Source organism: Eretmochelys imbricata, chromosome 14, assembly GCF_965152235.1.
Source record: "Eretmochelys imbricata isolate rEreImb1 chromosome 14, rEreImb1.hap1, whole genome shotgun sequence".
Lineage (NCBI taxonomy): Eukaryota > Metazoa > Chordata > Testudines > Cheloniidae > Eretmochelys > Eretmochelys imbricata.
Genome location: NC_135585.1, coordinates 6,063,802 through 6,078,844, shown reverse-complemented (window position 1 = coordinate 6,078,844; position 15,043 = coordinate 6,063,802). Strand labels below are relative to the sequence as shown.

At 47.8% G+C, this 15,043-nt stretch overlaps 1 protein-coding gene across 2 annotated transcripts in view; it reads left to right on the top strand.

Moving 5' to 3' along the window:
- MAP2K6 (mitogen-activated protein kinase kinase 6) overlaps positions 1 to 15,043 on the top strand; it is a 103,780-nt gene that overhangs the window by 53,930 nt on the left and 34,807 nt on the right. For both annotated transcript variants that reach the window (XM_077834080.1, XM_077834079.1), the window contains exons 5-10: positions 2,492 to 2,611; positions 3,720 to 3,836; positions 4,670 to 4,721; positions 7,524 to 7,651; positions 9,139 to 9,216; positions 14,155 to 14,294. In XM_077834080.1, coding sequence (XP_077690206.1) covers positions 2,492 to 2,611; positions 3,720 to 3,836; positions 4,670 to 4,721; positions 7,524 to 7,651; positions 9,139 to 9,216; positions 14,155 to 14,294 — 635 coding nt within the window. The remainder of the gene's footprint in view (positions 1 to 2,491; positions 2,612 to 3,719; positions 3,837 to 4,669; positions 4,722 to 7,523; positions 7,652 to 9,138; positions 9,217 to 14,154; positions 14,295 to 15,043) is intronic.

The following is a 15,043-nucleotide window of genomic DNA, read 5'->3' as shown; positions in this document are numbered from 1 at the left end:
GTGTATGGGAAGGAAACCCAGGCCCACCTGCTACTCTGGGTCCCAGTCCAGGGACCCTATAGGTGGCAGCCACTTACTGCCCCTCTTCTTATTCCCGCTGCCTACTTTCCCTGGGCCACTTCCCCCATAGCCCTAGCACCTTCCCTGCCCTTGCTTCAGGGCCTCAGTCTGGCCATGGTCAGCCAAGAGCTCCCCTATTGCTCTGCTACCCTGCCCAGCACTGCAGTATCTTCGGTGCTCCTCAGCAGAACTTCCCCTTTGCTCTCCAGGAAGAGACTGCCCCTTGCTCTGCTGAGCAGCCCTTTATATATGGGCTGCTCCAGCAAACCTTCTCCTGATTGGCTGGGTTCTCTAAGGCTGCCTTAACCCTTCTCCTGCCTGTGTGGGCAGCTGCCCCACCACAGTGACTCTTCCAGCTTCATGCCTTCATGGCCTCTGATAAATGCAAGAAGCTCAGCATCTTCATCCAGCTTCTGGACCTGCTAGCTTCAGAAAAGCCCTCTGAATACCAACACTTGGAAGCAAAGAACCCCCTTGTTACCAGCTGTCACAAAGTTGCATTCTTTTCTTAAAGCTCCAGCTCCTGGGCTCATGAGATTATCGGAGAATTGCCACTTTCAATTTTTATTTTAAAGTAAATTTCTAGCCCTCCTGGCTGTTGAGAAAAGCCTGAAAATGTAACCCCTGAAGGTTCTGGCACCAGAAGAGAAAACCCAGACATTAGTTTAAGAAATCTCATGCTTTTTAATGCAATCTCATGATTTTTGGAAGCCTGATTCATAATTTTTTAATCTTGGGGCTGGCAATACTGGGATCCACTTAGGGCTATTTAGTGCAGGGACCCTGTTAGGGTGACAAGATAGCAAGTGTAAAAAGTCAGGAGAGGGAGTGAAGGGTAATAGGTGTCTGTATAAGAAAAAGCCCCCAAAATCGGGACTGCCCCTATAAAATCGGGACCTCTGGTCACCCTAGACCGTGTCAGGTTGATGATTTTGTTAAAGTCCTCTGTAAGAAAATTGTAGATTAAAATGGCAATAATTGTTAAACCATAATTTACTTTTTACTGTGCTCTGTTTTTCTGTGGATTTTTCTTCGCTGGGACACTGAAAATATTGAAAAGTCAGTTTCATTCTTGTTTCTAGTCTCCTGGGGGCAAAACTGTGTTTTTGTTCTGTGTTTGTACAGCGCTTAGTGTAATGGGGACCTGGTCCATGACTGGAGCCCCTAGGTTCTACCATAATATGAATACATAATAATAATAGTTAAAAAACAAACAAACCCCAAACTGTCTTGTAATTAAAGAAAAAAAGTGAGAACAGATGTGTTGTACATAAGTTTTCTAAAAGGCTATTTTTACAAAGCCTGAATCTTGGGCCAAATTTGAGCTGATATTTTCGTTTTAAAATAAAAGGAAAAAAAAGATGCAAGGCTGAAAGTAATGGGTGAAGTGAAACAAAACTCTTAGCTCATCAGTACTGCCAAGAACACAACAAAGCTTTCCCAGTATCTGTGGGACAAGGACTAGTCTTAAGGTACATCTACAATGCAGCTTGGAGGTGTAACTCCCAGCTTGGTTGCCATACCCTTAGAGCCTGCATTCTATACATTTTGTCTGTCCTCTTTGTTCTGGTGTCCACCAGGTTCCAAAAGCCCTCTGAAAATGGGCATGACTGGGGTTAGACAGGATGGTGGGAGCGTACAGAGCTGTTACTTATTTTCTTCCTAGCTGCTCCACAGTGCTGAGCCATTTAATACTATTATTAGGCTCCAGTGGCTTTGACCAAAGAGCCTAGAATATCTGCATCTCGTCCACGTTTAACTGTGTGAGCTTATAAAGCTATCCCAGCACCACAGGCACTTGCTGGCAGCTGTCACTGGGGCCTTCCTATGATGGAAGGAGAGAGAGAAAGAAAAAGAGATGAAGAAAGAGATGTTTCAATAACAATAATCCTTTGCCCTTCTATAGCAGCTCTCCTCCGAGGATCTCTCAGGGCTTCACAGACATAAATCCCACCTCACCCCTGTGGGGTAGGTAAGCCCGATTATCCCTGTTTTACCATGGCACAGAGAGATTTAAAGACCAAATTTTCAAATGTCCCCTCTAGTTTTGGGTGCCTGACTTGAGACATCTGATAGACTTGTTTCAAGCCACAAAAGGAGTCATTGGGCAGGGATAGAACTCGGGAGTCCTGACTCCCAGGACCAAATTCTCTGCCGGTGTAAATTGCTGCAGCTCTGCAGTGGTGGCAATTTACACCAGCCTAGAATTTGCCCCCCAATTCCCTGCTCTATCCATATGACCACAATGCTTCTCAGTTGTAAAGAGAGCCAGGAAAAGGGGAAATGATTTAGAATCCGGAGTAAATGCCGGGACTTCAGTGTGTTGCATTGTGTGGCATTTTCCCCTCATGTAGCTGTTGTGAGCACACATATGCGAGTGAAACACGGCATGTGGCTGGGAGAGCCAGTGCTAAAATGCTCTCTCTTCCAGCGGATCCGAGCCACAGTGAATAGCCAGGAGCAGAAGAGGTTACTGATGGACTTGGATATCTCCATGAGGACGGTAGACTGCCACTTCACAGTCACTTTCTATGGTGCGCTCTTTCGAGAGGTACAGCATTCTGGATTCCTGCCTACGTCTTTCCCTTACACTTACTTGGCTTGGAGGCCACTGTGATGGGCACTGTTAAAGAAATGTAATAGAAGTTAGAAGATTAGACTACATTGTAAGCCTTTCCCCCAGCCATCTAGGCACTTATGCTATGCCCCTCCCTGGGGCGTCTGTTTTAATACACCACCATTGGTGTGCACTCTGCTATGCAGGTAGGTATAAAGACGTGATCCATCCCTAGGGGAATTTACAGTCTGATTCACAAAGGCTTCCTTGATCAGAGGAGACAAAACCCCCAAGGATCCTGGGTGAGGTGGGGAAAGCCATCTCTATGGCACTACCAGTTTCTATAGTGTTTGTTTAGACCCGGACAGTTGCGTGCTAAGAACATCAGCTCATGGCACATTGAGTTGCCTAGAGTTTAAAGCCAGAAGGACCATTAGGTTCTCTAATCTGACCTCCCATTTATCACAGGCAGTAAATCTTACCCAGGCACCCCTAACTCATAGTTCTCTTAAACATCCCTCCAATGGTAAATACTGCTCTAGACGTGAATTGAGTCAGGGAACTAGAGAAGAAAATCACCACTGGGGAATTTTTCAAAAGCACCTCAGCCCTATTTTCATAAGTGATTTAGGCCAAAGTGACTAGTGATTTTGGGTACCTCAGCTTTTGGGTGCTGAACCTGGGACACCGTAGAGGGGCCTGATTGTTAGAAAGTGCTGAGCACCCATCCTCTGAAAATCTGTCCCCTTTGAGAAGTCCAAGTTGAACAACCAAAAATGGAGGCATCCAGAATCTCTAGTCACTTGTGAAAATCTTGGGGCCTTAGGAACTTAAGTCCCATTGACTTTCAGTGTGGCTTAGACTCCTAAGTCATTTAGGTGCTTTGGAAAATTTTACCCAATATCTGATTTTTAAACCCTTGAGCCATGTAGTGCAGCACCATATATAAATCAGACACATTGCACTTAACCCTTGTGTGCTTGGAGGAGAATGGAAAGCCCAGTGCAATCTTCTATGAGACGTTTAAAAAGCCAGCAAAAGCAAGCCAAGGGCGAGCGCTGTAGGAGAGACTGGGCAGATGTTTGCTTTCTCTTTCCCCCAGGGAGATGTGTGGATTTGCATGGAGCTGATGGATACCTCGCTGGACAAATTCTACAAACATGTCATTGACAAAGGCCTGACGATTCCTGAAGACATCTTAGGGAAAATAGCCGTCTCTGTGAGTACAGGCAGGGGTGATGTTTCTATTCTAAACCTAGGCTGTGAGGATCTAGCGTCCCTGCCATCGGAGCCCTGGGATGAACTTGGCCCACAACCCAGCGCACATGCTAATTCTTATTTGGCTTCCAGTATTTGGTCTGCGGTGACGTGTCTGCATTTATGAGCCATAAATGCTCTCAAATCTGCCGATCTGCTTTTCAATTATGAAGCAGAAAACCCGATTGATGTGGAGAGGGCACAGCAGCTGCTTTTCCTTTCCATCAATGTACTGTCATTCCCAGGAGATCTCTGAGCATGCATATTCCCTTAGAGCAGTATGGATCAGAGGAAGGTTAGCTGTTGGTTGTGGGGAGGGGACCAGCCTGCCAGGGAGGGAGGAAAGCTAGAGGGAGAGTCAAGTGGAAATCAGGGAGGTGTCCTTGCCAGTGCGGGAACTCATTTTGCATGCTCACATATCTCACAACTATTGCCATGAATACTAAATCCAGACGTGGCGGGGGGCAAGAGCCCCCCAGGAATTCCTTCTTTAAAGATCCTGTGTAGCAAGAAAAGTTGAACGTGGCTCGCCTGGGTGAGCTGCATTCTCAGCTCTCCACTAGGAGTCGCTACCGAGGCACACTAGCCCACACCTGCCACTGAGCACGCTGCCTCCCTAGCACGCACGGCTGTGTGCTGCCAAAATGACAAACCGAGATTGTTTCCCCCAAGCGGGGCCGATGGGGCGAGCGCGGGGCAGTCGCTGTCGAGGCAGGAGAGGTGAGCTAGCCAGGTGTGATCAGCCACGTCATGCTGCCGCCAGCTCTGGTTCACTGTAGATTTGTTATGTTTCAGATTGTAAAAGCACTAGAACATCTACATAGTAAGCTCTCCGTGATTCACAGAGGTAAGTGTGACCTGCGTAGCTTCTGGCACTGCTTGTTTCTCACTGAGCCCTGTGTCACGCTCTTAGTCCAGCAGGGCTTATACTCAGAGCCTCGCTTGGTGCACTAAAGATAGCCCAAATACATGAGGTTTGGGAGGCAGGGGAAATCCTGTGGTCCAGCAACCCAGGATAACCCAAAGCCTGCTCAGGATGAGTGGTGGGTTGTTGAGTTGCTCTTAAAACTCCCATCGACTTGCCATCATATCTCCCCTGAAGCTGAACACAGAAAACAGCTTCCACCTTCACTTGGCTAGCAGAAGAAATGGATCATTTGCCTGCTTGCTTCACTGGATTCCTCTTCTGCTTCTGCTTCCCCATTGCATGCTGGGAAGGGCACAGCTGGCTAACTATGGGCCTAACTCAGAGCTCCTTGAAGTCCATGGAAAGACTCCCATTGGCTGGGATGGGCTTGGGATCAAGTTCTGCATATGCAAACTCCTCTCCGGGTGCAGAATGGGGCCGAACTGCCGTTTGGTGGCATTTACACTAAGGCCGATAGCAAGTCTCAGATTATTCACCCTCTCATGCAGGTCAGATCAACAGCTTAGCCTGTGGGAGAGGCATGAAACATACGTTTATAGATGAACTAAGCTTTAAAAAGCCCGACATAGGTACTAAAAAATAAAAATTGGGGCCTACCGTATTTTCCTTTCTGGCAACCACATTTGACCTCCAGATTTGTGATCAAACCTGCAATGTTTTGGTAATATTAGAGACACTGGCAGGGTAAATATTTTCGTACGTGTTTCAACCCCCCCAAATTTCCTGACCAGTATCAGAAATCCAAAATTATTAAAGCTGAAAAAATGTTTGTTGTGTGTTTGTACAGCACAGTGGGGTCTGGTTCATAACTGGGGCTCTCAGGTGCTACTGTAGCTTACCGTAGCAATAATAATTTATTTCCCCATTTGTTTTTGGGTTTTTTGCCCTCCGCTTTAGTGTCAGATCAGTTTCAGGATCTGACCCTAATGCTCTCTTGCAACATTGAAGGGTTTGAGTTGCAAAAGCTGAAGGGGGCATCATTTCTGTGTCATTTGGGCAGGTTTGTTTGGTTTTTTGTTTTTAGCAGAATCTAAATTTGGGGTTTAAACTCTCTTGACAATGTCCCCTTTAAAGCAACAACCTGCATTCAGGCCGATGCCAAGAACTGACATGATAGGAAACTGACTAACTTACTCTTTTGTCAGTTGGCGCATTTATGTAAAGGATTGTTTGCCATTTGTTGTCATGAAAAAAAAAAAGTCCATATCTGCAGCGTGACTGCTGGGGAAAGAGTTCTTTGAAATGATAGATGTTCAAACGTAACAGGGGATCGTGTCTCGTACATAATGTGTGTAATTGAGGTTGAGCTCCTGCCTTTTGGATATTTTATGGTGGGTGGGAAATGCCATTTCGCTTCTGGATTTTTGTTTGTGTGACTGAGTTCATTTGAAAATTCCTTGTTCCGACATCATAAATGAGGGGGGAAGATCTCAGATGCCAGAGGCTTTGACTGCAAAGAGACAAGATGCTAAATACCATGAACCTCTAGGTTCTGATTAGTGGGCTCAAGGGGATGGTGGCGCTGCTAGCAACCCTCAGATGCCTTTACAGCTTTGTATTATTCTATAATATGTGTAGATAGAGCAAATGGTTCAGAAGGAATGGTGGGTGCCTCCAGCATGAGGGATGAGCCCATGGTTAGATGAAGGCGCTACCCTAGGATATGAATGACCTGGGTTCAAACCCTGCTCTGCCAAAGGCCTCTTTATGTGAGCTTGGGCAAATCTCTTGGGAAACTGAGGCACAGAGACATTATCTGAATAATGGTGTTAATAGCACTGGCCTGCCTCACATATTGAGTGTGGCATGCTCACGTACTATGGTGTTGGAGGCCAGATAAGTATGATAGAACAATAGAATTTCTGACCCCTTGGGCCTGATTTCCAGGAAGTCTGGGTGCTCCCAACTCCAGCTGAAGTCCGTAGGAGTTGCAGGTGCACCCATAGGGGCTGGAACTAGGGGTGCTGGCTTAAAGTGGTTTTCATCGTATACAGGGTTTACAGTTTGGTTCAATTCTTCTCAGCATCCCCACTGTACAAATTGTCCCAGCACCTCTGGATGCATCTCTGATTCAGGCCCAAGGTGACTCAAGTTGGGCACCAAAACTAGAGGCCACTCTTGGAAACTTTGGCCTCTGTATCTTGTCTTACGATTTTCTCCTTTCCCCAGCTCTCTATTCTCTCCTCCCATCTTTCCCGACTTCCACCCTTCTTCCCCGTCTCCTGGCCTCTTCACATCTTATCTCTGGGGTTTTCCTTCATGCTGCTCTGAAAGCATCTTCAGTTAACGCATCCTCACCACGCGGTGGATTTTCACTGCGGAGATTTTTGTTATCTGTGCTGCCGATGGTGTGCTCAACGGGCAGCTTCGGGGTGCTGCTCTGTGACATCGCTCTTGTCTGTGACATCATGATTCTGCGCCCTACCCAAAGTAACAATAACAGGGAAATCTGTTAGTTTCCCTGGGAGCAATGTTTGTAAGACGTGGGAGGCGCTTGTGTAAATGGGGAAAATCTTTTGCATTTGCAACAGCTCCCAATCTTAGTGCAGTGGCTAAAAAAAGCCCTGCAGATGAGCCTGCATGGATTGATGCGGTCGATATTGCTTGGGTGCCTTCTGGTGGTAGGAAGCTAACCCGCCTTGTTCGCTCCCAGGGATGCTTTAAAACGATGGGGCTAGGCCCAGTTGTGACAGTGACGATGGTGTGTGTTCCTTCTTACAGATGTAAAGCCCTCTAATGTGTTGATCAATACACAGGGGCAGGTGAAAATGTGCGATTTTGGAATTAGCGGTTACCTCGTTGACTCTGTTGCTAAAACCATGGATGCAGGATGCAAGCCCTACATGGCTGTAAGTTGGGAAGATGTGTGGGAAACTGACTGCCCCACTGTAGAGAGGAATGTGGCAATAGATGATCTTAAAACGGGAGACCTAAAACAGAGCAACTTCCAGCATGTGTCTCAATGGCTCGCTTAGTGAAACATGCCTCTATAGTTATTTATTGTTTAATTATTTGTAAACATAAAGAGGAGGCTCTTACAGCTAAAGCTCAAAGCTGGGAATCAGGACTCCTGGGTTCTGTTCCCAGCTGACACTGACTCACTGTGTGATCGTAAGGAAGCCCCGGTAACCTCACTTTGCTTCAATTTCCCTATTTGCACAGTGGGGACAATAACACTTTTAGCAACATCCAGGCTCCTCTGTGAAAAGTCAGCAAGAGGCACCTGTGAGCACCACGGAGGGGTCAATTTAGAAGGGTCAGGTACATTAGGGCCCATCAGGTTTGACATCCTGTGGGCCCCAGGACAGCTGCTGCTTCAGGTTCACTTAGCAGCCAATGCACCCAGCCTCTTTTGGCTCTTTAAAGAGATGGTTTGCAATTCCCCTTTCAGTGCCATTGCCCAGCGCGGGAGAGGATTCACAGTGCTACGCTATTCAGGGGTGCTGTGAACACCGCCTTTCGGCCCATGTTTCCCCCCCACGTTCATAGAATCATAGAATATCAGGGTTGGAAGGGACCTCAGGAGATCATCTAGTCCAACCCCCTGCTCAAAGCAGGACCAATTCCCAACTAAATTATCCCAGCCAGGGCTTTGTCAAGCCTGACCTTAAAAACCTCTAAGGAAGGAGATTCCACCACCTCCCTAGGTGATCTGTTTGTGTAGCAGCAGCTTTGTTATAGCTTCTAAGTCAGGATGGATCTCACCTGCCTTGCACTTTTCTATGCCTATGCGAGAGTGGGTGTGAAACACTAACCCGGGGGGTGGGGAATCCTTCGCCCACAACCCCCGGTGGAGCATTTTACTTTGCTGAGGGGCAAACGCCTACGTGAGGCTTAAGGAACTAGTGAATTGTGGCCTCCAGTCTCCTGGATAAATCCGGGCCAGACCATGTTTCGAATTGGGAACTGGGGAAACAGGAATTCAGCTTCTACTATCTAGATCTCAGAATGCAAATGCCATCCGCTTCCGGTCCCCAGTCTTGTTGCCTGTCCTTGCAGAGACCGTAGGCCAGATCCAGTCAAGAGATAATAGGGGAGTGGAGTTTCAATAAAGAAATGGCCCTATGGGTTTCCTCTCAAAGACTCCCCTCGGGATTGGGGATTGGTCCTGTGCATTCAGCATGGTTAGTACTGCAGTGGGGATTGCCTGCTGGAAAGCATTCAGAGATGGTGCAGACTTGCTCTGGGGATATTTGCTGAAACATAGGGAATAGTTGCTCAGTATGGGGAGCTCACATCAGTCTTAACAGGCACTCCAAGGGGATGGAGAGGGGCCGAACGATGTAGGGATTGAACCTGTATGTCTATTTCAAACTGTTCTCGTCTCTCTTTCCAGCCTGAAAGAATCAACCCAGAGCTAAACCAGAAAGGATACAGTGTCAAATCGGATATCTGGAGTCTGGGAATCACTATGGTAGAGTATGGAGCCCTGAAAGGGCAGATCTGAAAGGGCTTGGGGTTTAAGGGAACACTCAGCAGGGCTGACAGTGCTCTCTGGTTCTGTTTTGTTTTGGACCTCTCCCTCAGATCACTGACACAGTTCCAGAGCCGGGGGATATTCAGCTCTCTCTGCACCAGTAGCCCATAGCATATCGCAGTTTAAAGGGGAAGGAGCCTAGTGCTAATTCACTAAGCCACGTAATCTGAGATCCTAGTGATTGTCACTAATCGTACTAGGCAGTCAGCACCTAGAAACTACAGCAATGAACACACTTGCAAAACAGTCAGTCGCAGGAGACGCAGCACGCGGGGAGACTCCTGAATCCGAGTCACACGTCATTGAACAGAAACCAAGAGTGCGACTCCTCTGAACACCCAAGACAATGTGTAATAAGCTAACCAATAAGCAGGAGAGGACCCTGATCTCTCGAACATCCAAAGATCTCTTTCAGTCTCCCCTCTGAACACCCTTGCAACTCAGCTGCCCACATCCAAGTGATGCACTTAGAGACAGCAGGCCTTATAGCTACAGCAGTCAACCCATAATACTTTTATTATTTAAAGGCACAGTGTTGTATTCTTACATTGAGCTCATAACATAAGAACATAAGAATGGCCATACTGGGTCAGACCAAAGGTCCATCCAGCCCAGTATCCTGTCTACTGACAGTGGCCAATGCCAGGTGCCCCAGAGGGAGTGAACCTAACAGGTAATGTTCAAGTGATCTCTCTCCTACCATCCATCTCCATCCTCTGACAACAGAGGGTAGGGACACCATTCCTTACCCATCCTAGTTAATATCCATTAATGGACTTAAGCGCCATGAATTTATCTAGTTCTCTTTTAAACTCTGTTATAGTCCTATAGTCACAACCTCCTCAGGCAAGGAGTTCCACAGGTTGACTGTGCGCTGAGTGAAGAAGAACTTCCTTTTATTTGTTTTAAGCCTGCTGCCCATTAATTTCATTTGGTGACCCCTAGTTCTTATATTATGGGAACAAGTAAATAACTTTTCCTTATTCACTTTCTCCACACCACTCATGATTTTATATATCTCTATCAGATCCCCCCTGAATCTCCTCTTTTCCAAGCTGAAAAGTCCTAGTCTCTTTAATCTCCCCTCATATGGGACCCGTTCCAAACCCCTAATCATTTTAGTTGCCCTTCTCTGAACCTTTTCTAATGCCAGTATATCTTTTTTGAGATGAGGAGACCACATCTGTACGCAGTACTCAAGATGTGGGCGTTTCATGGATTTATATAAGGGCAAGAAGATATTCTCCGTCTTATTCTCTATCCCTTTTTTAATGATTCCTAACATCCCGTTTGCTTTTTTGACTGCCGCTGCACACTGCGTGGACGTCTTCAGAGAACTATCCACGATGACTCCAAGATCTTCCTCCTGATTAGTTGTAGCTAAATTAGCCACCATCATATTGTATGTATGGTTGGGGTTATTATTTCCAATGTGCATTACTTTACATTTATTCACATTAAATTTCATTTGCCATTTTGTTGCCCAGTCACTTAGTTTAGTGAGATCTTTTTGAAGTTCTTCACAGTCCGTTTTGGTTTTAACTGTCTTGAGCAGGTTAGTATCATCTGCCGACTTCGTATCAGTTTAGTATCATCTGCTCCTGAGATTCTCCCACCAGGACAACAGGAGGGTTGTCTTTCACTGTGCAGAGCTAAAAACAGGAAGAAGGGGGTTGGCAGCCACTAAAGAAAAGAACAACATTGACTTGTGCATGCCCGGTGCATGGTTGGGCAATGTAAGTCATCTCCAGGAAGTGACATGGAGGAAAAGAGGGGGTGCCTCTTTCTGGGACCCTTACATAAAAACCCAGTGGCTTTCACTCCTGCCATGAATGTGGTAGTTCTCAGCCCAAAGATCTCCATCTAAGGCTGCTCCCCCCAATATTTTCTTCCATAATTTTTGGGCAGATGTGGTGAGGGGAAGGATCAGGTAAGAGAAATTACCTCCATGTAATTTCACTTATGGAAACACATTTCTTTTCTGGTGCCAAATGGTTTTCAAAACTGAGCCTTCTCTAGACCAGTGGTTCTCAACCTTTTTGGGCTCAGGACCCATTTGTAAATGTTTATGGCATGTCGCGACCCAGAGCCGGGGGGTGGAGGCGACCTAGTCTGGGGGTGGAGGCCCTGGGGTGGTTTAGGTCGGATCCTGCCCCCATGGGGGTTGGGTTCTTCCTGGCACTTACCCCATAGTGGCCGCTCCTGTGCTGTGGGGCTGGCTGGGCCTGGCTCCCTGCTCTGGGGGTTGCAACCTCCGGGGGTTGCAACACTACTCAGGTTTGGCCCCGCCCCTCCTCACTGGATCAAATTTGCGGGAGTGGAGTTGTGACCTGGCTCACAGGGTTGCAGTTCCACTCATTCAGATTTGGCCTACCCGGACTCCCATCGTTATGATGGAAGGACCAAACCTGAGTAGTGCTGGGACCCCAGAGGCTGCCGTGCCTGGAACAGGGAGGCGAGACCCACCAGCCACATGAGACAGGAGCCACGGGAGCTGCCTTGCGACCCTTTGAAACATTCTGGTGACCCAATTTTGGGTCCTGACCCACGGGTTTAGAAACCCTGCTCTAGAGGAAGTACAGCCCATCTCTTTAAATATCTTCTGAATTCCATTGAATTAAGTGAAAAATGACTGACATTCCTTCCGGGCAGGGTGCAATTTTAAAGGGCAAGAACTGTCTGTGGAACCTCCCTCAGCCAATTCCTGTCTTTTGGACTCCTGCAGTCGCACTGTGTGCCTTCCTCATCCTCTCTAGAGAGGCAGGAGGGTCTGGTGCTTAGGGTGCGCACTTGAGAGACACAAGTTCAATCCCCCTGCTCTGTGTGAGCTGAGGTAAGTCACGAGGGGACATTTTTAAAAGGGCTGAAATGTCTTAGGCAGTGAGAGTGAAGCTCCTAAGTCCCTTCCGAAAATGGGACTTAGGAGCCCAAGTCCTGTAGAGACTTTACCCTCAGCCCCCGTGCCTCAGTGTCCCATCTGTACAATAGTTAATAGCACTGTGTCCCTCGCAGGGGCGCTGTAAGTCTGAATACATTAATGATTGTGAGGCGCTCAGACATGAAGGTAATGAGGACCTTAGCTAGGGAGTGGTTTAAAGCCCCCTTTAAGGGTACGTCTGCACTGCAGCTTGAGGTGTACTAGACGTGCACATGCTAACTTTGACCTAGCTAGCACCCAAAATAGCAGCATGGCCGTGGTGGCACAGACAGCGGCTTGGGCTAGCTGCCCAATACAGTCCCCTCCTAAGTCCTAGGTTGGTACTCGCTTAGGCTGGATCAAAGCTAGTGCTTGTATGCCCACCTCCAGCTGCAGCATGGAGGTACCCTGTGCGGTGGCTTTTCCCAAGAATAGCTGGCTGGAGTGTTGTGAACTGCGGGGAACCCACTGACCTAGCAGGATAATTCCACCCATGCTCTGCCGGTGGGGCAGTGAGGGTAGGCTGTGACCCTAGGTTGCTGCAGCCTTGTCCTTGGATAACTTGTGTGCTCAGGGCGTGCACAGTCTAGTCTTGTGTTGGCGCTGCATGCCCCTGCGGGGGGAGCCCATCGCCCTGCCTCACTCAGCACAAACCAGCAGAACTGGCCTCTTCTGCTGCGCCCTGCACTTCCCCTGAGGCACAAAGAATCCTGGGACTCTCCTGGTTGGTGCCTTAGAGACACAACTGAGCCCAGTGTTCCTAAGTTAAATTGCTTCAGGGTTCGACTGCACTGCTTGAAACTGAAAAGCAACTTGAGTGTAACTTCAGCTGGCCAGCTGATGGCAGTACAAGCCAACACTAGCAAAGGGCCTGAAATGCTGATCGGGAAGCATCCATCCCTACTCGGAGAGTCTGTCGTTTTGGAGTCTCTTTGATTTCAAAGATAAAAATAAACTCGGTGGTTATTAGCAAAATCTCTCTTTAAACTCAGAATTGGAAGATCTGCCCTGAAATCCAGGAAAACTGGAGTTAAAGGGACTCCACCAACTTAACTTGTCACAGCAATAGGTCAAAGATTGATTTTTAACACCTGAGAGTAGGGTAATGGAGAGAGATAAGAGGGAGAAAAGGTTTTATCTCAGATTTGTTCACTTTGTGCATTTAACTTACTTGCTATATAGTCCATTTCCCCTGTAATTTGAGTGGGTCTTTCACACAGAATAATACATATTAAAAGAATATTAGGAAATTATCACTGTACTTAGATTGTAAGATCTTTGTGGCCAGGAACTGACCTTTATGATCGGTATGTACAGTACCTAGCACCGTGGGCCTCCAGTCCTTGATTGGTTGGGCCTCTAGGCACTCTCAGAATACAAATAATAGTAAAGCTACAAGCTGACAGAGTGGATGCAGTACAGATACCATGAATCCACCTCTCCCTTCTTCCAGGTGGTGATGATACAGACTCGCTTTGCAGGGGTGTGAATGACGGCATAGGGGTAGGGCAATGGGGATCGAGTCCTGGAAGCATGAGATGAAGAGAAATGGAAAAAGTTGTTCACTGATTTATCTGGTATGGGAGAAGAAAAATCAGTGCACCTTGACTGTATTTTAAAACTGGTTCCACTAGTGTCCCTTGCAAAGTAGGGACCTGCTCCTATGCTCCGTTCTGGCAGAGGAGGATTTAAGCTGAGAGTGCTAAGTAATGGGGTATGTCTTGGTCTCTCCCATCCCCAGCCCCTCCAGAGAGCAGTGCTGCGGGAAAGAGTGCGTACTGTGTTCATACAGGATAGGTGGTGAAAGGTGCCTTGGAAATTGACAGAGCCAGTGATTGAGACCCTTCATTACTGCCGGTGTCACTCGAGCTCTTCGTGGGGCTTTAAAGCCACGAGGCTGCGGGGGGGAGGGGTGACTTCCGTGCTGATGCTTGCCCCTCTCTCCCCCCCCCCCCCAGATCGAGCTGGCGATCTTGCGGTTTCCATATGACTCTTGGGGGACGCCGTTCCAGCAGCTCAAACAGGTGGTGGAGGAGCCGTCGCCGCAGCTTCCGGCGGACAAGTTCTCAGCGGAGTTTGTCGACTTTACCTCACAGTGGTAAGCGGATCCCTCCTGAGCTCTGGCTGTGGAAACCCAGGAAGGACCCCCCTCCCGCCCCCACGCATCCAGGAAACTCAGTCCAAGGCTGAGCCCTGTCTGCTTGGAGTCTGTAGCTCTGATATGTTTTCCTTGCATTCGGTAAAGAGCAAGAGGCTTGAATGCTGGCTGTGTCACTTAGAACAAAGTAAAACTGAAGCCTCCTGCCCCAGCATGCCCTGGGCCTGGAACCAGAATTGTCTGTCACTGGTCAGGGGTGTGAAAGGGGTCCTGGGGGGATATTGTGCTATCAGCGCCAATCTTAAGCCTAATTCTGCTGGTATAAACTCCCCATTGAGTGTGTGCGATGGCTCCCATCTTGGCCGACACGAGGGATTGAACCAGGGATCTCCAGCATGGCTCTTTACAAGTCACAGCCCCAGCTAGCGAGCCTGGCTTTTTAGGCAAAGACTCAAATGTTGTGTGTATGGGGCATATAACACACACTGTCCAGAGACTCTCACACGTCTTAGACATGAGGGAGAAATGCGAGAGAGAACAATGGCAAATCATTTCATCTTTAAAGGGGACACTAGCTAAGTAGTGTGGGTCCCAAACTGGAACTACTTCAAAGCAGTTGTGCTGACCTGGGGGATGTTTCCCCAGAGGTGAGATGGAGGAAGAGAATTTTTCAAGCCACTATATTCTTTGCTGAATAACTAAACAACCCAAGTCACTCCTCGTGCCGCTGTCGACGGGGAGCCATGACC